This window comes from Haliotis rufescens, unplaced genomic scaffold (assembly GCF_023055435.1).
Source record: "Haliotis rufescens isolate VD_foot unplaced genomic scaffold, xgHalRufe1.0.p SCAF_6, whole genome shotgun sequence".
NCBI classification, from domain to species: Eukaryota; Metazoa; Mollusca; class Gastropoda; order Lepetellida; family Haliotidae; genus Haliotis; species Haliotis rufescens.
Window position 1 is genome coordinate 21,520,650 of NW_025964334.1, and position 23,061 is coordinate 21,543,710.

At 38.1% G+C, this 23,061-nt stretch overlaps 1 protein-coding gene across 1 annotated transcript; it reads right to left on the reverse strand.

Moving 5' to 3' along the window:
• Nucleotides 1-25: 25 nt before the first annotated feature.
• LOC124150773 (membrane-associated tyrosine- and threonine-specific cdc2-inhibitory kinase-like) lies at nt 26-22,789 on the reverse strand. The gene is made up of 16 exons (XM_048385809.1): nt 22,540-22,789; nt 20,486-20,615; nt 19,597-19,694; nt 17,776-17,858; nt 17,516-17,641; nt 15,989-16,064; nt 14,883-15,005; nt 11,908-12,002; nt 10,163-10,269; nt 8,862-8,965; nt 8,386-8,427; nt 7,030-7,195; nt 6,802-6,901; nt 5,714-5,818; nt 3,080-3,227; nt 26-2,636 (listed from the first exon to the last, which is right to left on the reverse strand). Exons 1-16 carry the CDS (start codon nt 22,627-22,629, stop codon nt 2,604-2,606), a joined length of 1,626 nt encoding a protein of 541 aa, XP_048241766.1. The 5' UTR covers nt 22,630-22,789; the 3' UTR covers nt 26-2,603.
• Between the last annotated feature and the right edge of the window lie 272 nt (nt 22,790-23,061).

Consider the following 23,061-nt stretch of genomic DNA (forward strand, 5'->3'; position numbering starts at 1 on the left):
ATGTTAATCACTGGATTGTCTGGAACAGACTCGATCATTTACAGACCAGCTGGAATATTGCTGAGTGATTGGCATCATGAGCATCAATCTACACAATTGGGATACAATGACATGCATCAACCAAGTCAGTGAGTCTGACCACCAGATCCAGTTTGTCCCCTCTTACATTACGTATAGTCGCCTTTTAGGGCAAGCAGGGTTTGCTGAAGACCTATTCTAACCCGGATCTTACCAGGTACAGTAGATATTAGTTTTGGCATTTTAGCACTAATTCTGATTGCCTGAAGAGCTTTTCTAAAAACATTTTGCAAACTACCAACTCATCACAACATTCAATAAATTATGACATTTAGCTATTGTCGATTAATCTTAATGTTGGGTAATAAAGACAACTCACCTGACACTTGGAGTGAGTGAGTGAGTGAGTGAGTGAGTGAGTGAGTATGGTTTTACGCCGCTTTTAGCAATATTCCAGAAATATCACGGCGGGGGACACCAGAAATGGGCTTCACACATTGTACCCATGTCGGGAATCGAACCTGGGTCTTCGGCGTGACGAGCGAACGCTTTAACCACTAGGCTACCCGACCGCCCCCCTGACACTTGGAATTATCGATTATGACTTATATAAACTAACAGGTTACATCCCCTTCCCCAGGCTTGAGAAATACAACCTTAAATCTCTTGACAGAACCCATACTTCCTTGTTTGCCAGAAGCTATTGTCTTTCACCAGTTGTCCTTACCCTTACCAGACCTGCTTACCCACCAACAGGAACATATGATGAAGAAGAATAACATATATTTGTAATAAAATTCTAAAAAGAACCCAACCCACATTTCCATACATGCTGATGTGAACTCTCTGAACATGCAAAAAAAGGTTATCTCTTAAATATACGTGATCAGAAAATTAAGGGGAAACGGTCAAATTTTCTTCAAAGGTATAATTAATACAGAGGCAGTAGTAAATAGAACACTCTTGTGGCATAAAGCGAAGCATACAATGCGAGGCCGACATTCAACAGTGTCGGTATTGCTAAGGTTAATAATGCTTAGGTCTCACAATCATAGTATAAAGACACAATATTAACTGGTGTCACTGGTTATGTAGTTAATCCATAATATATAGAATTACTAATAGCTATTATTTACATCTATACAATCATATACTGTGCAGTGTTCAAAATTAAGTGGATCGTGGGTTCCTTGGGGTTTTCTCCCAAAGTATTTGAATCTAGGGACCCCTAAATCTTTACCTTTTAGCATGGCTATGACGAGGACCCTCACATCTCACGCTCAATTTAAAATACTGCTGTGCGTCTACAGTGACTAGTTTTTCATGAACACATGGAAATGTCCCTCAAAGGAAGACATGGTCAGTGGCGACAGGTCGGTTCTTTGTACAAATGTTGCATGTAAATCCCTTCATTCAAGAACTGGTTTAAAACCTTAAGTGACACTTTGTTTTATTTCTTGGCTTACAGATTCGACCACTCCCAAAAGCCACAATCAGAAATAAAATACAAACAGCATAAACATCAAGGCAAACAAACATAAGAAACTATGAACTTTTAAATAAAGCTGATCAAATGCATTGTTTGTAGTATGTTACAGTACAAGTACTAAACATCCTGCACGTAAAACAGAATTAGCATTTATTTTCTTCCCACTAAACTGACTGACCCAAACAATGTAATGCCAAATAAAACAAAATATTGAGCTACATGAATTTCTTATTGTGGTCAACCCGTGCTAGGTATGCTCATTGCTCCAGTGAAAATCTGTGAACCTAAAACACTAAAAACTGTGACCTAAGTGATGGGAATCACATGAGATCTAGGTAACTGAGTATTTGAATGGTGCAAGGCGTTAAATATATTTAACGGGGCTGGCAACTCTGGATGTCATCATTTATCTTGATATTGATGTAACAATTGATATCTAATGTCAACACTGCATCACTACAAGTTTATGAATATTGATACTTAATATGTAAATCAATTTACCAAACCATTAGTAAAATACACACTACTTCAATTCCATTATTTTTAAGGGTATTAAAATAATTCATAATAGAAAAAAAATTATCTGTTCTTAAAAGAATTATTCACATATTTCAGATTCCTTTTATTTGTGACTTCACCTTTTAATTCTTCATACAGAGTCATGCCTTGCACACAAAATCCATTCCGACAATTTCAGGTCCAAATGTTGTTTTCCCGAATAAGAACGACAACAATAAAGTCAGTACAATTTCTCATCATGAGGCAAAGTGTTGTTCAAATTCTCCTAAGAATTATGGAAAATTATCTGTATTTAAATATATTGATACCTAACCCATCAGAAAAACATAAACTTAAGAAACTTGCATATGGTTAACTGCTAATCCTTGTCAACTTGATCCTAGAGTTTGTGAGTTAATATTGCGTAGCCTCACAAGCACATTGGCAGACAGTTGGGGGAATCCTAAACCTTACACGAGACATTACAACAGTGGGATAAAGCAGCAGTAGGGCAGTGATCAGCAGACAGCACCATATGAACACAGCGGGCAAGGGGTCATGGACTCAGCAGGCAGTGTCAGCAGCAGCAGCAGGTCATCTAATCCTCCTCGTCACTAGCAGCCTCGAACATCTGCACAGCATTACACCAAGAAATGAAATACACATCACGCCAGTCTCATCTTCATCGTGCATACACAATTGAATCACCATATTCACAACCTGTTGTTTTTCTTTAAATCAAATCATTTCAAGGTTCTAAAGTACAGCTACCATTTCTTTGTTCAATGAAATTCAATATGAAGCCTAGTAACCATTAAAGTTTACAAAAGTTTAAAAAAAACAAGACATGACAAGCAAAGTCACAAGCACAGGTTGCTGAAGGCCTTTTAACCCGGATTTTCATGGGTCTGGAAAAAGTGAACTACTACACACAAGAAAACTTTCAAAACATCTAAAAGCTGATAGCTATTGGTTTTCAGGGATTGACTTTTACAGTACAAACAAATTCCCGCCAAGTTACTATTTGCTGATGCAGGCAAAGTTTAGGAACCAAGATCACTGAAAACAACTCACCCCTAGAAGGTTTTTTGGTTCGATGCCTGGCTTTGCAATTTCTTCAAGATCTTCTAGGCAGGGCCCCTCGATGTTGTAGACCGGAGTAAGTGATCGGTCACTGTCTATACTTGTCTCTAGGCTCGAACAGGGACTCCCAATAATCCTCCTGCAGAAAGAACCAATGATTACATCAAAGTCGGACCCTATCTGAGGTACTTAATTAAATAAATTTATGTGTGAACGCATTACTTGATTAATGTAACAGTGGCATGTTTTGGCAATGTGTTCTCACTCAGCTTCATCATCAAACTGAACTTTAGAAATATACTCAATATCAACATGTTTGTTAAATGACATCCATCAGATCATGTTGACGGGTAGTTTCATAATAAACAATGTGTCAATGGTTGACACTTGTTTGTGACAAGGCTGCAAATCAGGGAATGAAATCTTGAAGTGTTTCTGACATGAGTGAGTGAGTGAGTGAGTGAGTGAGTGAGTGAGTGAGTTAGCAATATTCCAGCAATATCACGACGGGGGACACCAGAAATGGGTTTCACACATTGTACCCATGTCGGGAATCGAAACCTGGGCCTTCAGCGTGACGAGCGAACGCTTTAACCACTAGGCTTTCGACCGCCCCGTTTCTGACATGAGAATTACCTGTGAACTGGCTCTTATAGATGAGCCCAATCACAGGTTAATCATGAGTCATAATTTCCGTCATTTTAATATACATCCAAGGTAATTTAACACATTTCTTGATTTGAGCTTGTAGTTTATATTTCCTGTTTTTGCAACCTATTTAACTCTTTCAACACCGTAGGCCGGTTATCCGGCCAAGAAGCATCGAGTCCCCAGACACCGCAGGCCGGTTATCCGGCCAAGCCGTAGTCACGTCAAAATAGTACTATACTTTTGTGGACCTACCTGTAATATCATTCATTTATTAAATCTATCACATTTCACAATGTCTGAAATACATATTCCATTTCAATTTAACATTTTTTATCGTTAAATTAAAAAATTATTCACTATTTCCCGCGATGTTATTGAAAATAAAATTCTCAGACACACATTTCGACAACAGGTCCACATCGAACACGTCAAAGAGGAAAATAAAGACGTTTTAAACAAATCTTTAAATATATTATACAAAATAATATATAAAATCAACAAAAATATATCTAAAAGTAATCAAACTTACATCTAAGTTATTATTTTCATCTTTTCGTGCGATCGCGTGTAATGTAAGTCAAATGACATCTCGGCTTTCGTCGCCTTGAATTCTCGGCTCGGACACGATGTTTAATGCAAAAATATATGCATGAAAAATCTTTGTCACAGCTCGTAACCTAGCACGATACATTCACGAAGTTCCATATTTTTAATATATATCGTGATTTCCTGCTCAAAACGTTCAGAATAACACGATTTAACAAAATTCTTTCGCAAACTTCTGTAATTTATCGAACACGAGCTTGGTATCACAGCTGTAATTTGATTGGCTGCCTTAGGTCACGTGCTCAAAATTGACCAATCACGAAACTTGTAGCAGATTTCAGCAAGAAAGCGTCATTAGAAACCAATTTTAATCCAATGAAATCGCTTGTTATAACTACGGAAAAAAACCAGTCGATGTTACGAGCGTGTAGATGAAGGAATAAGCTTTCCAGCGATGTGTCATATGCCATTCTTCGACGAACGTGTTATTCATACGAAACCTCGAAAACGGGGGTATTTCTTCATTTTACTGAGCGGACAGTCGCTGTTATCGGGAAATGGGTGATGACAGAGACTATTTATAAGTCTTTTTAAAATGATTTTCCAATAACGTAAACAATGAAAATAAAATAGAAATAGGTACGTGGATATTATGAAATCATATATTTGCCGAAAAATCGTCAAGTTTTCGCTTCCTTGGTCCTTAATCTGGATGTTAACAACGTGTTAGCGTACATTTTTTATTTACAACGAATTTAATTAAGTTGTAAATGCATTATTTTAAATAATGTGAAAAACATAACTTTCATATTTATAAACCATAGGATCAGACCTTTCAAATGGTGTATAACATGTAGTAGCAAATATATTTTACAAGCAGGTATTTTCTTTGATAAATGTTGGCTTCATCTATCACACAAGAGCCTCTGGGAACTCGGTGTCCCAGCAGTAAACACTTCTGGTTGACTGGTGTTGAAAGAGTTAAAGTCTACCAGCCTGAACTTAACCTTTCCCACTAAGTAGTGCTATAGATTAGGATAACAAGATTATTGACAGGGATGACGTCATCAACACAATATTTTGGTACACGAAATTTTTGTGAGTGAGTGGGGTTTAAAGCTGCTTTTCCCATTATTTCAGTGTGACGGAGATGTTTACCTCTTGGACATATCACTTACAGTGAGTGAGTGGGTATGGTCTTACGCTGCTTTTAGCAATATTCCAGCAATATCACGGCGGGGGGACACCAGAAAGGGGCTTCACACATTGTACCCATGTCGGGAATCGAACCCGGGTCTTTGGCGCCCCCATATCACTTACATGTTATGGTAGGGTGCTGACAGAACTTAGCACAAAAGCCAACTGGGCCACCCATGGCCATAGCAATTGTGCATACATTTGATAGAAGTGTAGATTCTGTGTACTTACGTTTGTCTGGAAGGCACGACTGGTGAAGAGCTGAGTGGAGTAGGCACATTATTCGGTCGATGTCGAAGAACAGGGGTAGTGAATGCTCGCCTTGGTGCTGGGTGGCTGAACACAGAAAGCAGCCATGTTGGTACAAACATTTCCATTTATCTTGTTCACTCTGTTTTAAGAGTGCGTGTTATTAACGGTATTACTATATCGGTTAACTTGAGGTTCCTTCTTTCCAAGATACGCATCACAATATCATGTTTTAATCCTTGGTAGTTCAGGTGATTTTAAATAGCGAGTTTTGTCATGTTTTTATATTATACACTTGCCAAATACCTTTGAAATATTTTCGTAATTCCAAAATGCAAGTTCGCCAAGAAAGAGGCTGCTTCTCAGTTACCTCCCTTATTTGCTTTTGCATCATTTCATACACTTTCATCACCATCAAGGGCACTCTCCTACCCATAGTTCCTTGCGGCCAGCCTAGTACCTCAGCCACAGGCTCTATGACAGCGTGACGTGCTGTCACAGAAGCCCTATGAAGAATTAGCAATACGGTCACTTTGATGGATAAAAATATAAAGACAAGCTCCACACTGTTGCAGTAAGATATCTTTAAATCATACAACACAATATGTAAAGCACACTGTAAGGCCTGCATTAGGCAAGTCTGCTCTGATTTCAGAAAAAGCATGTTTGTTTACAAACAAGAAAGGTCCAGTCATGTGATAAGCAAATTACCCAATGGCACTTGTGTAATGCTAACTCATTGATGTCTCGCAGCGTGCACCAGGGCCCCAAGGTGGCTGCGTCTTTATTGATTGAGTAAATATCATGTTGTGATACACTCTAAAACTCCAACACTATGTTTCAATAATTTATCACTTCTTGATTTTCAACATCACGAGAGAGTAAGGGAGTTTGATTTAACAGTTCTCATACAAAACATTATTTCCGTAACATAAGACATGGCATGTGGGCTTCACATATTGTACCCATGTTAGGAATCGAAACCGGGTCTTCAGGGTGACGAGCGAACGCTTTAACCACTATGCTACCCGATCGCCCCTTGAATAGAACAGATACCAATGACAACTTACAAAGGCATAGCAAAGCTTTCCTGTGATGATGACGAACAGTCCAGAGGTGTTGCTACGGAGTTGTTGGTGATGCTGATGTCGTAATCATCAAAACAGTCATCTGGAAATATTTTTACATGACTGCATCAGTATTTAAAACTTTATCATCATTAAGACATTCAGATCAAGTGTCCATAAATGAATGGGTAAAAATTCATTCCAGTTTATAGCCATTGTCAGCATTCCTACCATCTGAGATGCTGTGGTCTGCATGGGAGGACTGCGTGCTGTCACTGGGCAGCGAAATGCGGGACGTCTTACGGGGGAAGAACCGTGTCACAGGGAAGAACAGCATCGACACCAGGAACAGAAAACCGTGCCAGAATGAAGAGAAGAAGGCTTTCACTTGAGATACCTGCCAGAAAAGACATATATAAGTAAAGTAAGCCAACTAGCTGTTAGAAGTGTGTTTTTGATTTTGGTGACATATTTTGTGACGACCATAAAACAATCAAGTGAGCATGATTTTCTTTTGTTGCATAATTCTGTCTTCCTCTTAACACATAAAGAAATATTCCCCTCTTCTGAGCAGTGTCTGAACTATTTACTCTCAACAAGCCAGGTAACCATGGTAACCTGTTTGTTTGTTTGTTTGTTGTTTAACGCCACACTCAGCAATATTCCAGCTATATGACGGCGTCTGTAAATAATCGAGTCTGGACCAGACAATCCAGTGATTGACATCTTGAATTGGGATATGATGACATGCATCAACCAAGTCAGTGAGCCTGACCACCCGATTCTGTTCGTTGCCTCTAACAACAAGCACAGTAAATGGGTTGCTGAAGACCTATTCTAACCTGGATCTTCACAGGTCCTTCAATGTAAGTAGCCCATCATAAAGCTGTATGTCCACATTTGTGAATAAATGACAGAGCAGATAATCATTATCATTTTTTCAGACTTTGTGATTTACTATTTATAGCTTCATCATTACAAAGATAGCTCTTACTCTCGGGTAAGTCACATATCAATGTCTCGTTTAAAATTGTCAGTGTAGCATTACAAGCAATGAAATATTCTACTGGACAGTCAGGCAGGAAGGAAGACATTTCACCTCTCCCAACAGAATTATTACCAGGCACGGGATAGAGCAGGGGTGTATCCAGTATTCCACACTAAGTTCTTAGCTTCCAAAATTCAGAGGTATTTTAAAATTGCATTCAATGCAATTATGTCAAACTAAGCATTAAACATGCTACATCCTCTTCCCCTTTATTACCTCTGTTATCAGTGAAATACGAGTCACCTTACCAAGCCATAACATTAGTTATACTGGCAAATATAACAGCATGATTAGGGAAATTTCATTTCAGTTTAGGAATTGGTACCCACATTTGCTGCAGACCATTAAAGGTCAAGATAAATCCATGTCGTGTTCATGCATCTTTTTCAGACACTACTTCTAAGCATATCACATGCCGGTCCATTATGTTGAAATGTAAGAGGCTTAAGCGTCAGTTAAACATTGTTCTCAATGTTATTAAATATGCAGACGATAATACTGGCACCCAAATTTCTCAAACAAAATGAAATAGTTCTTACAGCACTTTTGATCATGTAGTCCCGCATTCTTCTTTTCCACACCTAAAATACAGAATACAGATTGTTAAACCAGAACAGAACATCTGGAGAGATATCTAGACTATACTGTCAACAACAGTGTCAACTTCTCAAACTTGTCAGATTCCTAAATTTTTATCACCAAAAGCATGTCAAATGATTGCATAGACATACTATGAGGTGAAACTTAAAAACACAAAGAATTTGTTCTTAACAGTCGCACATGCTTATAAACATAACATAAAAAATGTATTCATTGATAAATAGATGTACACAACAATTAGCAACAATGTGGCTAGAGAAGCTAAACAAACAAAGCAATCTATATAATATGACAAAGTATTCAAAGATGATAAGTAAACAAACAAATGTGTCTACATGCCAATATTTTATACTAGATAAAATATACAAAAAATAGAATACATCCTTGAGATCTGCTTGAGCATACTATTTCCTACCTTGCGCACACATGGGAAAGCCAACAGCTGATCTACAGTGGGTCGACTCTTTGGGTCTGGGTCCAACATCTGACTGATGACATACTTCAGGTCAAAAGTCTTGTCTGCAAACATATTGAAAAAAGGTCAGTGAGGGCTTATGTCCTAGTGGTCAATACAACAACTGTGGGAAGTGTCTTAGGTAATTCAACACGTCAGTGATCATGGTTGTGTTAAATTTAATCAAACTGTCAGGGCATGATCAATCAAAAGAGTGAGTGAGTGAGTGACTGAGTATGGTTTTACGCCGCTTTTAGCAATATTCCAGCAATATCACGGCGGGGGACACCACAAATGGGCTTCACACATTGTACCCATGTTGGGAATCGAACCCAGGTCTTCGGCGTGACGAGCGAACGCTTTAACCACTAGGCTACCCGACCGCCCCTCAGTCAAAAGATGTCTCCCAGTCTGTCACCTGTATAAATATTAACCCAAGGCTTTAAATGTGATTTTCAAAAAATTATCTGGAGCTCTGAGTGTCCATTCATAGAAAACATTAACAAAACTAGTCTGGGTTAAAGCCAACTTCCATGCCTGAAAGACTTTATTTTATTATGAACAGCAGTACTTCAAGATGGTATAAATGCTGTAATGTAAAACTAATTATCAAAGCCTTCTCTTTACTGGCTCTCTTGTGAGTGTAATTACACTGCATGGACACATTTGTTCACCAAAAACATTCCACTAGCATTTGCTGAAATCCCAGGGGATGAAAACACTCAGTTGAATCCTTTTTATCCATATTCTGTAGCTAGTGTTGCTATCCAATAATTTTCAGAGACAAGAAAAAGAAACAATAGGGCACAAATTATCAATATTGTGGAGTTCTTAAGCCTTTTGTTTACTAGCAATAACATTAATTAACATCTACAAGATCTAGGTGAAACATAGATATAAAGTCATGAATAATTCAACCATCTTACTTACATAGTTGATACACGATAGAGTGAGTGAGATGAGATGAATGCAGCTGTGAACAGTATTCCAGTTATTTCACTGTGTCAGCTTGATGTGGAGGAAAGCCCGAAGTGAAGCAGGTCTCAGACGTTTACCACTTTGATGAAACCCACGAGCACGGATATAGTGCTGACAAACCCACAAATTGGGATTCGAACTCACAAATTATAGGTTTCTGGCGTGCCCAAGGGACGCAACTCTGCACAGCGAATTGCGGCGCCTTAGATGACCAGGCCCACCTGTTGCTGCCATACATGATAGAGGTTAACTTTCATGTGTGATAAATTTGTTGAAATTCCTACCCCGCAAGAATTCTTCTGGTAAGATTCCTCTTCTGAGAATATGCCAACCCTCACCTCCACGTGGTAGATCAAGGTCACTAGCCATTTCTAACATTGTCATTCCCAAACTAAACAAAGAACAATGAACACAGTTATAACACCAGTTTGGTGACAGACTAACTTGACAGAGGTAAACATAATTCACAGGGACAGACAGTCCCACTAGTCCATTAGTCCGAGACAAATGCCCTTTAGTTTATATACAAAACTGTATCTTCCTTCACCATGTTCACAGCAATATCTGTAAAATCATCACGACAACAGCTTCCACAAGTCAGCAGGAATAGTCTAGTAACATTCTAGCACTTTCAGCTAATAATAGTAACACCAGATCAACTAAAAATGATGCTGAGAGACAAGTTCAGGCCAGTTGATTCATATGTGATAATAGCAGTGACAGTTAATTCTTAAACTGTACAAGAAATGTACTAGGACAATACTAACTAGAAAGTGTTTTTACTCATAAAAACATATGTCTCCCCCCACTCCCCTAACCCCCATTTATTCGTTTACTTCACGTTAAACCCCATCTCTTCATTCCCACCCTCCATTACTAAATAACAGAGACAAAAATAGAACTCCTAGAAATTTCAAACAACTAATGGGCACCACTTCAGCGTCTAATCAACACCACTAATCCCTCAATCATTTACCCACCTGACAGTGTAGTCATCTAAGTAGCACAGTTTTCTTGTTACTGAAGTATTTGTAGAAAATCCACTTAAAGTACTAATAGAGTTTGGACACAAATATATTAATATCCCAACATATCAGAAATGATGTAGCAATGTTATATGGCACAAAGGAAAGTCTCTGTGATGTAATTGCCCGTGTATCTGACTCTGCAGGTCTTCTACACAATGACATATGTGATGTCATGAAAACTGTCATAGCAAAAGGCACCACTTCAGTGCTGGGTTAATGTGTATACAAAGTTTCGCGAAAAAATATTAAACGGTTTCTGAGTTATGGTCAGGAAACAAAGCTTACCCCCATTCAGAGCCTATGTTCAACTTGTCTCCATGGAAACGAGAAAAAATAAAAATCTCTAAATAGCAAAAGGCACCACTTCAGTGCTGGGTTAATGTGTATACAAAGTTTCGCGAAAAAATATTAAACGGTTTCCGAGTTATGGTCCGGAAACCAAGCTTACCCCCATTCAGAGTCTATGTTCAAGTTATCTCCATGGAAACGAGAAAAAATAAAAATGTCAAAAATCTCTAAATAGCAAAAGGCACCACTTCAGTGCTGGGTTAATGTGTATACAAAGTTTCGCGAAAAAATATTAAACGGTTTCTGAGTTATGGTCCAGAAACGGTGGGAACGCCGACGCCGACGGGAACCGTGCCAAAAACAATATGTCTCCCTCCATTCTGGGGGAGACATAAATAGCACTGATGTTACTCTGTAACAATTCAATGGGTGCTAATTCCTACAAATACAAGACAATTCTCTATATGACATGCTATTTCTTCTTTTCGAAACCTCCTGAACTACACAAGCGCAAACAAACAGTGATAATTCTAAATTAGCAGTGATAAGGGGTCAGTCTATTTCATTCAGACTGTCATAGTATTCATTGTAACAGAACTAACTAAAGTTACACAAGATCTCCCACAAATAAACCATATACACAAGGTCAACACTTTGATACACATAATTTAAGTGTAATAAGATACATTTGGCATCAATCATGACATTCTTACCTAAAAATATCAGCAGGTTTTCCAAACTTGCCCTCCATTAGTTCAGGAGAGAGGTACTTGGGGTCCCCCTCTTGAGCTTCAGACATATCAAGGCTCTGAAACAGTAAGTTACATTATTACCCATATGGGCTCAAATATGCAGTGTAATAACTTTTTGATATTTGCACAGTGTGCAATTAGTGATTCTCGAAGCTGATTGGTCAGTTAAACAAATGTCAATTTTCATTGGTCCACGGGACTATTTTTCTCTCATTGAGTTCATTCACAAATCCAGAGCATTCATTCACATGTTTTCCGTGCTACAATCTCACTTAATCGAGATTTATAAGACTAGAACATAGTTTCATATCAACCACATGATTTCACAGTATAATGAATAAAGCATTTATTTCGCACGAGTTTTAGTTTACAATAAGCGTAATTACAAAAAACAAAACTACGTCTGCATTGTTTGTAAACAAACATGGCTGACCATTTGACACCTGTCAAACTAAATGACCTCGTGAAAGTAGACGGAGATCTGACAGGAAGAGTTATTCGCATAATTCAACCTCTGAACACATTTCATGTCTTTGTTGTCAAAACTGCATATGGCCAGATTGAAGTTCCAAGTTTCAGATTGTGATGTTGCCAGAAACTGTTTCTAGTGCGCTAAAACTCAACACCACCAAGTCCGGATTTGCGTCTGTGTTAGAGGACTTGCTGTTTGGCGAATCTTTCGACCACACGAATCCCCAAATCGGATTTTGTATAGACAGGTTTGCCTTTGTGAACGATGATGACATCGATAACTGCCAATGAAAAGGAAAACACAATGAAAAAGACTAAATTTGACAAGTTGACATGAACTTAGTTCAAATTTATAGGCTACTGGTAAGAAAAACACGAAAAATAAGACTACTCACACTTTCAATGATGGCATAAAAATAAAAACAAATTCCTTTTGCAACAACAGTTAGTCTTTCCGAAAGACATTATAAACATACGCCATTTCGTAGAATTTAAGTTTGTAACATTGTGTGAAGAAATAAGAACGCGACACTTTTTTATACAATGTATACTATACGTTTTTGTAACCGCGACGTCAGCACAGTACGGCGCTGAGCGGTATGTAGGCTGACTGACGTCCGGGCACCATAAGACTATGAGGGTTAATGACGCAGGAAAGGTGCAACTAAACATTATTCCTTGCAAATTTATCATTTCGGCATGCAAATCAGACGGTTCAGAATTCGAAATGCGTACTTTGAAGGAGATCAAGGGTAGCACCGAGTGCTACCTTAGCGACAAGATTACCAACATCTGGTTGCGAAATCGATGCACTTTGCTGAACTCAAATAGGTTTTGAAATCAAAACAAAAATAATTAAAAATACAAGGAAAAGAAAACTTACCCCAGCGAGGTGATCCTGTGTCCGACATTGAACTAAATGAACTCCGTGAATGCGGACAGCTTGTCACCAAGTCTCCAGATACCGTGTTAGTCTATCAACAGGTATTCGACCATATTATGAATCACATTTTAAAATATCAACAAACTCCCGTTATCTGAGTGTGTCCACTCCACAAGCGCGTTTGACTCAGACAAGTCCTCCTAAAATCCCACATGCACATGTTTCCCATCAGTCACACTTGTCTCAAATCACAAACGATGTTCATTAAACTTGTTGTCCGGATTAAACTGTAACGCCGGTTCTCTTGTCATTCCTGGTTTCAGCTGTCTCATATCTGGGTCAAGTCGGGTCATTCTTTCCGACACTGACAGCAATCGTATTTTTCAAAGTTTACCTACTTGTCGTAACTTTTCTCAATCAAACATGACTTCTGTACATTCCTTCTATGTTGTTGATACAGGTTTTTGCATTTTTACCGAATGACACATGAAAAAATTGACAGGTTTTCCGTGTTTCCTCTTCTCAATGTAAAAATTCATGTCCATGGTGATGCACGACGGCTATTGTCTTGTCAATGAGAGGTCTTGTCAAAACAAGCCTTGATTAAAAAGCCTTTTTTGAAAATTGTCTTCTTTTATCAATGGTAGATAGTGTACGCTGTGTAACTCAGACAGAAATATAACTGCAATAATGTGATCTTTCAAGTTTTGTTAACAGAACTATATTTTTATGCGTAGCAAGACGTTGTTGATTGAGTAATGCGGCTGGAGTGAGTGGACAGTGTTTTTTCACACGCGGATTGATACAAAACAGCTGTTTCTTGATCAGCGACAGTTCATTGTTTTTTTCTTGAAACATGTCTTTAATATGACTATGGGTAATAAATAGAATAACCCACGAGGTACGAGTGATTACGGAAAATATGTCACTCGTGAAATTAATCTTTTAAGTTCCTCGCTAAAGCTCGGAACTTAAAACATTAATTTCACTCGTGACATATTTTCCGTAATCACTCGTACCTCGTGGGTTATTCTATAAATCACTGCTTAATAATAATAATTATAATTCTAAATGACATCTGTTGAAGTCCACCTTGTGATTGCCTCATATACGTTAGAAAACTTGCTTTTCAGTACCGGTAATCGAGTAAACAACGTCATCAAACGCCATCTGCTGGATGCTGGCATCCTATATTCTATCTGGTTGTAAAGTGTTTACAAAGAACTGTTTACTGCAAGTAACAAATGGGTGATTGTAGAGTGTTGGACATTCAACATGAAAGTCAAGGATCCTTATAACTCAAAATCTAATATTAATAGGTTCAATTTTAGGCGACAGGACAAAAATCAAATTTGACCTTTCAAAACTTTTATCTTTTTTGTAAGAAAGTGTGTTGATAGTATGAGCAAATATTTTTATTTAAACAATTACAGTATTAAAGTGTTTACATGGTAGCAAAGCCACACAGTGCCTGAAGCAGCCAGACTCATCAATAAAATAATATCTCTGAACAGAAACCTTTCCACATTTCAGATTTTAGGGATTAAGGAATCTGTTAATCATATAATATATAATACCTTACCTTGGATAAATCTAGCACTAATCCGAAATCTCCAAGCTTGCAGACCCCGTCGAAAGAGACAAAGATATTGTCTGGCTTAATGTCCATGTGGATCAGGTTGTGTTCATGGAGATGTTTCACTGCCTGCAAGTCAACACCATCAACACTTCAGATCCCACAAACACACATAGTACCGGTGAACATCCGGGGCAGAATAGGTCTTCAGCAACCCATGCTTGATGTAAAGGCGACTATGCTTGTTGTAAAAGGCGACTAATGGGATCGGTTGGTCAGGCTCGCTGACTTGGTTGATGCATGTCATCGATCCCAATTGCGTGGATAGATGCTCATGATATCAATCACTGGATTGTCTGGTCCAGACTCGATTATTTACAGACCACCGTCATATAGCTTGAATATTGCGGAGTGCGGCGTAAAACAACAAACCAACCAACCAATCAATTGCATAGATCGATGCTCATGATGTTAATCACAAGATTGTCTGGTCCAGACTCGATTATTAAACAAAAAAACAAACATTGAAAGGAATAACCCATTACTATTATTAGTTCTTTTCCACTTACAAACCTTGCACTTGATAGAGAGGGAAATGCAGAAATGCAGGAGTTAAATATCAGAACTTCAGAAAAAATCCAATTTAATTTTAATTTCCTCTTCAATTTCAAAACATAAGTAAGACTGAAGATAGATACAATGCTGAAGATAGATATTGACATTCGTTGTTGTTTAGCGCCACACTTTAAAATATTCCAGTTGTACATAACCGAGTCAGGACCAGACAATCCAGTGATTGAGCATCATGAGCATCAATCTACGCTGTTGCTGAAGACAAATCCTAACCTGGATGTTCACAGGGTCAACATGGTCAATTGTAACATGTGAGTTTTTAACACTGCTTCATGCCACATCAGCACGTTCAGCTAAGGCAGCCTGAACTTGGCTTGTGGTCTGGTTTATAAATAAGAAGCAAACATTTCCTGACAGATTTTAAATGGGTTCTTTACTGAATATGTTTTGTTTTGGACTGTAGTCTTTGATGATGGAATGTGGCTCATCACAAAGATAACTCAATTCCTAGTTAAATACACAACGCTATCACGTCTTACCATGAGAAGATCTACTAAGTAGTTCCATATAGTCGTCTCAGTAATCTCATGATTCGAGTCAGCAAAGTTACTCAGGCTGCAAAGAAAGTGTACATGTCCTTAACCACAAGACAAATACATCAGACTCATATGACCCTGCTTAAGTCAATACAAATATGGACCAGTTGTAAACTCTGTGAAGGCTTTAAACGAGAACAAGAATAACCAGAGCTGAAGGTAACTTTTTGAGCAATTGAGTTTTTACTCAAAGGTTTCTATCTTAATTGGGTTAATACATTTTTCATTGGGTTACCAATATTTTTTTTACTCATCTATTCATCACTCTATTGTTTTTTCCCCCCCAAAAAATGAGTAAGCATTTTGAGATTTAAAAAAATAAAATGAAATAATGTTTTAGATGTAAAATAACGGTTCTAAACATAGGCTTGACTCGGAAAGGAAAATAGCTCGTAATTGTGCTTCGGAAATTAGCTCCGGTGTACGCATGCTGAAAAAGCATCTGTGGGTGTTTACGCATGCTGTTTTCAAAATTGAGTTTTCCATTAAATGCATGCTTTTATGTATGCAAGTGAATTGAAAGTAATTGGGTTTTGAATAGTTTTGGGGGGTATTACACAAATACGCAGCTTATCTGGAGCTCTAAATAACCAAACAAATACTACATAACAGCTGTAGAAACTAACATGTTTAGTCCACTAGTCCTTACAATGATAGCATATAGCAATACCCTTCAAAATGGCAAATTTCTACTAGTCCTTAGGATACCTTAACTATTGGGCCGTTTGGCAAGGACTACAGGACTAGCACCAATTTCTAACGCTGCATAATTTAAACATTGTACACTTATTAGCAAGTCAAGATTCAGCGAGTGAGATGCTTATCAGACAGACAAAGGGACAAATTTGAAATTGATCTGGGATTCAAACCTGCAATCAGCGGATCCATATTGTTCAGGGGCCCAACTCTGTACAGCAAGTGGCAATGCCTTAGGCCACCAATGCCCCGACGTGATAAGCTTGTTATGATACGACTGGTGAAAACCAAGTTACCCATCAGCACATATGGAGCTGACAAACCACAGATAAAAAACAGAGCCAATCTGGGATTCAACATGCAACCTACAATTATGAGTACCTGATGAAATTGCCCATATAGGCAGCTTGGGTTCTATACTTAGGGAGTGGAGAATCACACAAAATGAATTTATACAAACAATGTACAGTGACAGGGGTAATAATTGCAAGGATTTATCAAGGATTCCAAACTGGGTGGCATTGGCATGCAAATTTGGGGGGGGGGGGGGGAGGAAATGGATTTTGAACATGTTCTGATTTTTGTGCTTTAAGGAATTGGGAAATCTTAAATTCAAGTTTGGAATATGTACTGTCTTGCTGGTGACTTTGGGGCCAATTGTAGGCTTCTGAGCAGGTCTAGATACAACCCTGAATTGTGTGGTGCATTTAGCATGAACTTTTGCATGGAGTCATTTATTCAGTCAAGCACATCAAAAAGATGCATTATTATTACCTTAGCATACAGAGCTCCGTCTGCAGGTACAGATGCTGTCTCTCCTCCCAGGCCTTGAAGAAGCCAACACAGTTGGGGTGTGGGGGCAGTTTCTCATGTTTGGCTACCTCTTCCAACTTTCTGCGCCTGCAAGCGTTGATTAATGAATGAGCTAATCATGCTAACTTAAACCCATGATGACAGTGACTTTGTACAGCTACGATCAAAATAACGTCTCCAAAATTTGATATATCAACATAATTACTGAACAGTTAACTGACCTGTCAGATTCTCCCCTAAATCTTTCCTGTGATCTCTTCACCGCATACAACCTGCTATCCTCCCTGCTGCGCACTTTGAAAACCTGAAACAAGAGACAGAACTGCAGATAACTTTTTGAGCAATTGAGTTTTTACTCTAGGCTTTCTATTTTAATTGGGTTATTACATTTTTCTCTGGGTAACCAATATTTTTTCACTCATCTATTTATCACTCTATTTAGAGATTAAAAAAAAGGAAACAATGTTTTAGACATGTTAGATGTATATATAACTGTTCTAAATACATAGGCTTGACTCGGAAAGTAAATTATCCTGTAATTGTGTTTCGGAAATTAGCTCCTTTGTACGCATGCTGAAAAAGCTTCAGCTTTCTGGTATTTACGTGTGCTGTTTTTATACATTTGAGTTTTTCATTTAATACATGTGTATCTGTACACAAGTTAATTGAAAGTAATTGGGTTTTAAATATGGGGGGGTATGCAAATATGCTGCTTATCTGTAGCTCAGAGGAGAAGATTATTCATGTTATGACAACTTCATCATATAATTATGATGTGAATTCAAACATTTGGATTGGATGAACAGGTAAAAACGTAACTGTGAACTATATAAAATATGTGGAATCATCACAGAAACACTCTACTTGCTAACATGGCTAAGCTACTTTGAATATTATTTCTTCTACCAATAATAAATTAAGATACAATCACAATATGGTGAGTTTGTTAAGGTTCTACTACACCAAATCAGAACCAGTTTGGACAGTGCGGTTTTCGTAGGGAGCCTTCAGTGCAGATCGAGAGATATCTGCAGGCTGTGATTGGAGGATATTCTGTAAGATTTTTATGTCTTTCAAATGTACATCCATCCAGTTATTAAAACTGACCATATTTTTTCTATATTTAGTACTGTCTTTTTCAACATGATGACTTATGCTGAATGTGACCACAGCTATTTTCAAGTAGGTGACATTTGGTGTGAAACTGGGGGTGGTGTGTTTAGCCAGTGGTTGATAGCATGAATACAGGACACATATTAGGGGTGCAGAAATAGAAAAAGGTCCCCTGTCCAAAGACAATGGCTAACTGTACATGCTGTACATATCTTTTACATATATGGTGTTTATTTTATGACATCTGAAATCTGTTTTGTACTGCCCACAACTAAAATATATTGCGCATCTGGATACATGGTACTCAAAGAACATGTCCTGAAGTGTGATCGAAATCAGAACATGTAAACAATAAACCGCCATCTGTATAACTGGTCATACCTATGATGTCAACATGGTCAAAGCTATATTTAGTACATGTTAGGAAAAAGTAACTGAACATGCTGAAGGTCTGCTACACTTTAAGATTGTTCATAGACAACCGAAGGAGATTTCTTTTATTGTAGAAAGTGTGGAAAGTTTGAGATTTTCCACAGCCCTGCATATCATTTGCAAATTGTGACCACAAAATTTTCATATGATCAGCAAATAACACATCTAAATAAGAGTCATATGAAAATGCCAGGGTCTGCGAGCAAACAACAGTAGACACCATGAGCTAAATCCAACTTGTAAACAATTCATATCAGTGGTTTATCATGTACATATAATACATATTTTGGGGGAGCAAGCTACTAGTTCTTATTCTCAGTGGTCTTGGACTACACCATGTACACTGGACTATAGTGGCTTTATCAGACACTGAGCAAAGGGATTCTTAAGATGAATGAATATTTAATGTTTTGAATAATAATCTTAAAATAAACATGATGATAAAAAAAGAGAACCAAAGTCATTTGGTTTTGTGATGTACAACACGATTACATTACCTCTCCAAATGAACCAGCTCCCAGTTTGGAGATGATTTCAAAGCACTGGTTGAAGTAGAGATCTCGGCAGTGCTCATTGTACTTCGTGCTCAGGAATGCTAAGTTGTGGTCAAGGACAAGTAACAATGACATCATATTTAGCATTACCAAACTGGCAGCCGTATCTCATTAGATGTGTAAATACTGACCTCAAATTATAATATTATCTTTCTCAAATAAACATGTGTAAGTGTGTTGCATGTTATAAATGCCAAGGGTGTGGAGGTTGCAAACATTTAATTCTCTATATATATCACTTGTTTCCACAATAGAATGTGGCATTTATACATGTGATCATTCTATCAGAAAAGGGTAACTGATCAATCACACCCATCCACACACAACATGTGTTTATATCTATTATTGTTGAATTTATGTATGGTACAACATTTGCTCTTCATGTGTGTATATGGTTATGTATATGGGCCTGAAGCCTTCATGCAAATAAACTTCACCAACATGATGAACTGGTGCACCTTTTATAAAGTTCATGCATGAATACAGTCAAACATTGTTGTGTTAAAACTTTGATGTGTCCGTCTAACTTACGGTTGTCTCAAAGTAAAAACTTGGCCCCTGCATGTTCCTTCGTTTTTCATCATTTAGCAGTTGTGTCAAGCCTTAGATAAATTGAAGTAATACATAGGCCCCTTCAACTTCAATATCGGTGTTTGACAATAGTTTTACTCAAAACATGTTCATTCTAACATGTTTTACCCAAACATTTCCAAATACAAAATTCCACTTTAAACATGTTAAATAAAGTCCATAGAATTTCAAAATCCAAATAAATGACAAATCTGTACGAGTGCAACTGAACAATTCTGTGTCATACAGAAAGAGTGGATACAGTGCTCTTCTCTCCTGAAAGACACAACTTGGGCTCTCTGGACTGGTCTGTGAGGGAAGATTCTGCTGACAGGAGGTGCACTCTTCACTGGCGGTTTGGGAGGCAGGGAGTCACGTGGTGTTCCTCGTTGCTAGGAGACAAGGTGAGGCTAGCATGAATACTAAGACAACAGCTTATGTTACCAGAAATTCAACGATTCACCATTTGTGACTGAATGTTAATCGCATCACCTGAAAATATTGCCAATACAATCATATTATTATGGCTGGTACTGTACGAGTAGACTTTCCAGGCAAGATAATTAGGGGCAAACAAGGGTAATGTGGCAAGCATTGAATATTTTGAGTACTGATTCCATCAAGATCTCTGCCAGTATAGATATAGTCTTAGATCATGATTCACTGAGCTTAGTGGGGATGGAAATTAGCTCTTGCCTGCTTGCCGAGACCAGTTGTTTTATTAAACTATAAAGGTATCCTAAGGGCTAGTAGGGGAGTAGTACTTTACCGGGCGCACTTTTTCAGATCCAATTAGCAATGTGGGGACTCGAATGCGCTTTGATGGCTTACCCACTTGGCTAATTAGTGCATTAATTAGCCGACACTCTACCACTAGACCAAGAGCACGATCGCATGCAACTATTGCTCGTTTAACAGTTATCCAGCAGCTCATTACCACGAATACGCAATTAAGTAAACAATGAATTGTGCATGGATGTTACCGACCGACGTCACACACTCTGCATTTATCTTTTTGAGGAAGCCATGCCTGTCATTGTCCATCAAAATGAGTAACCAATCGAGCGACGAAACTTGCTAAAACGGACTACTCTATAATAGGATTACCCTCATTGGATTATTGGAAACACTGAGAAATAGTAAAAAATTATGGCTAACCCTAATGATCGAAAAGGGGTGTTGGATCGGAAAGGCATGTCAGCTTCCTTAGGTCGAAAAGCAGCTTTAGAAATTGGCCCTAGTCCTGTAGTCCTTGCCAAACTGCCCATTAGTTAGGTATCATAAGTAGAAATTTGCCTTTTTTAAGGGCTTTGCGATGTGTTATCATTATAGGAACTTTTATTTTTTACCACTGAAAAGAGGGGTTGGATCACCATTGCGAGTGCAAATGAGCGCAAGCCACAGTAATGGCCTAGCCTAGCAAGACAGTGGTAATGCTTACTGTTTGTAGTGGGCAAGGCTTGCTTGGTTGTTGTTTAACACTGCAATCAGCAATATTACCAATCTATATGACGGCAGTCTGTAAATAAGAGTCTGGACCAGGCAATTCAGTGATTGACATCAAGAGCATCGATCCACGCAATTAGGATACAATGACACGCATCAACCAAGTCAGCGAGCCTGTCCACCCAATCACGTAAGTTGCCTTTCACGACAAGCAAGAGGCTGCGTCGGTAAACTGCATTTCTGCCACTAGTAGAATTTCAAACACGTTTGGGGGTACTTCTATAACTATTTACTATTTAGGCCTGTAAATATTCTTGTTAATTTCCATCTCTGCTTTAAAACCACACATCATCATACCAATGTAAAAACAGGAACAGGTTCCTCAGACATACAGTTGGGAGAAATCGTCAGAAAATAATATAACCCCTAACCCATATCCATAAATGATTTATATATTGGTCAGTGGGCCGGTCGGTGTATGGTAAGCATCGCAAATATGAAGGGAAATTATTACTGGTCAACATGGTCAAAAAGAGTTGACGACAATGGTAGATCTACCGTGTGATAGCGATACTTCAGTTTCCAAATTGTTTTCACAAGACAGACATATATACATAAGTACATATTCAAATACGATAACATAGTTTCTATCATTTATGATATTGTATGAAGAACACAATGTTTATAGTAATTCAACTAAAAAGTGACAGCTGTCAAAATTGTTTGGCTGAGCGCAATAGTACCAATAAATGATTATTGTCGCAGGGCGATAATTCACCCTGGGTTACGGAAACATGTAACGTCCACATTACCAATAAACGGTACTTTATCATTCGAAGACGTATATTTAATTTGAGAGTAAAATGAAACCTTTTTCGTTGAAAACGTCTGCAGTTCCTGAAAAAATTGAGGCGTTGGTCTTGGGCTGGAAAAAGCCGCATCCATTTTCCACTTAGTCATCTATTTCTATGTATTTCGTACAGTTGGTAACTAAGGTACATCCTAAACTTCATTAATGCGAGACTGTCATTGCTAGCATCGACTATTTTGCACAGTAAAGTAGACTTTGCTTGCGTCCCAGCCAGAGTGTTTATTTTCCGACTGCTTATTTCGCGGTCTTTTTCGCTGTTTAGAGCCAGGCGATTTGATTGGTTGAAAATAACTTCTTCAGGTTTCAAGTTATGATTTAAAAGTCATAATGTAAATAAGATTTTGTAAAATACAAATTTACTTTTGCTCTATCGAATTTATGGACATCAAATGTTTGCAGAATTAAAAACTAAATATCGCGTCTTTTGATCCGCGGTGAATCATGTGTCTAACCAATGAGAGATCACGTTATAACGGATTTATGTAAAATCCTGGAAAGGTTTCTTCAACCGAAATATAGAG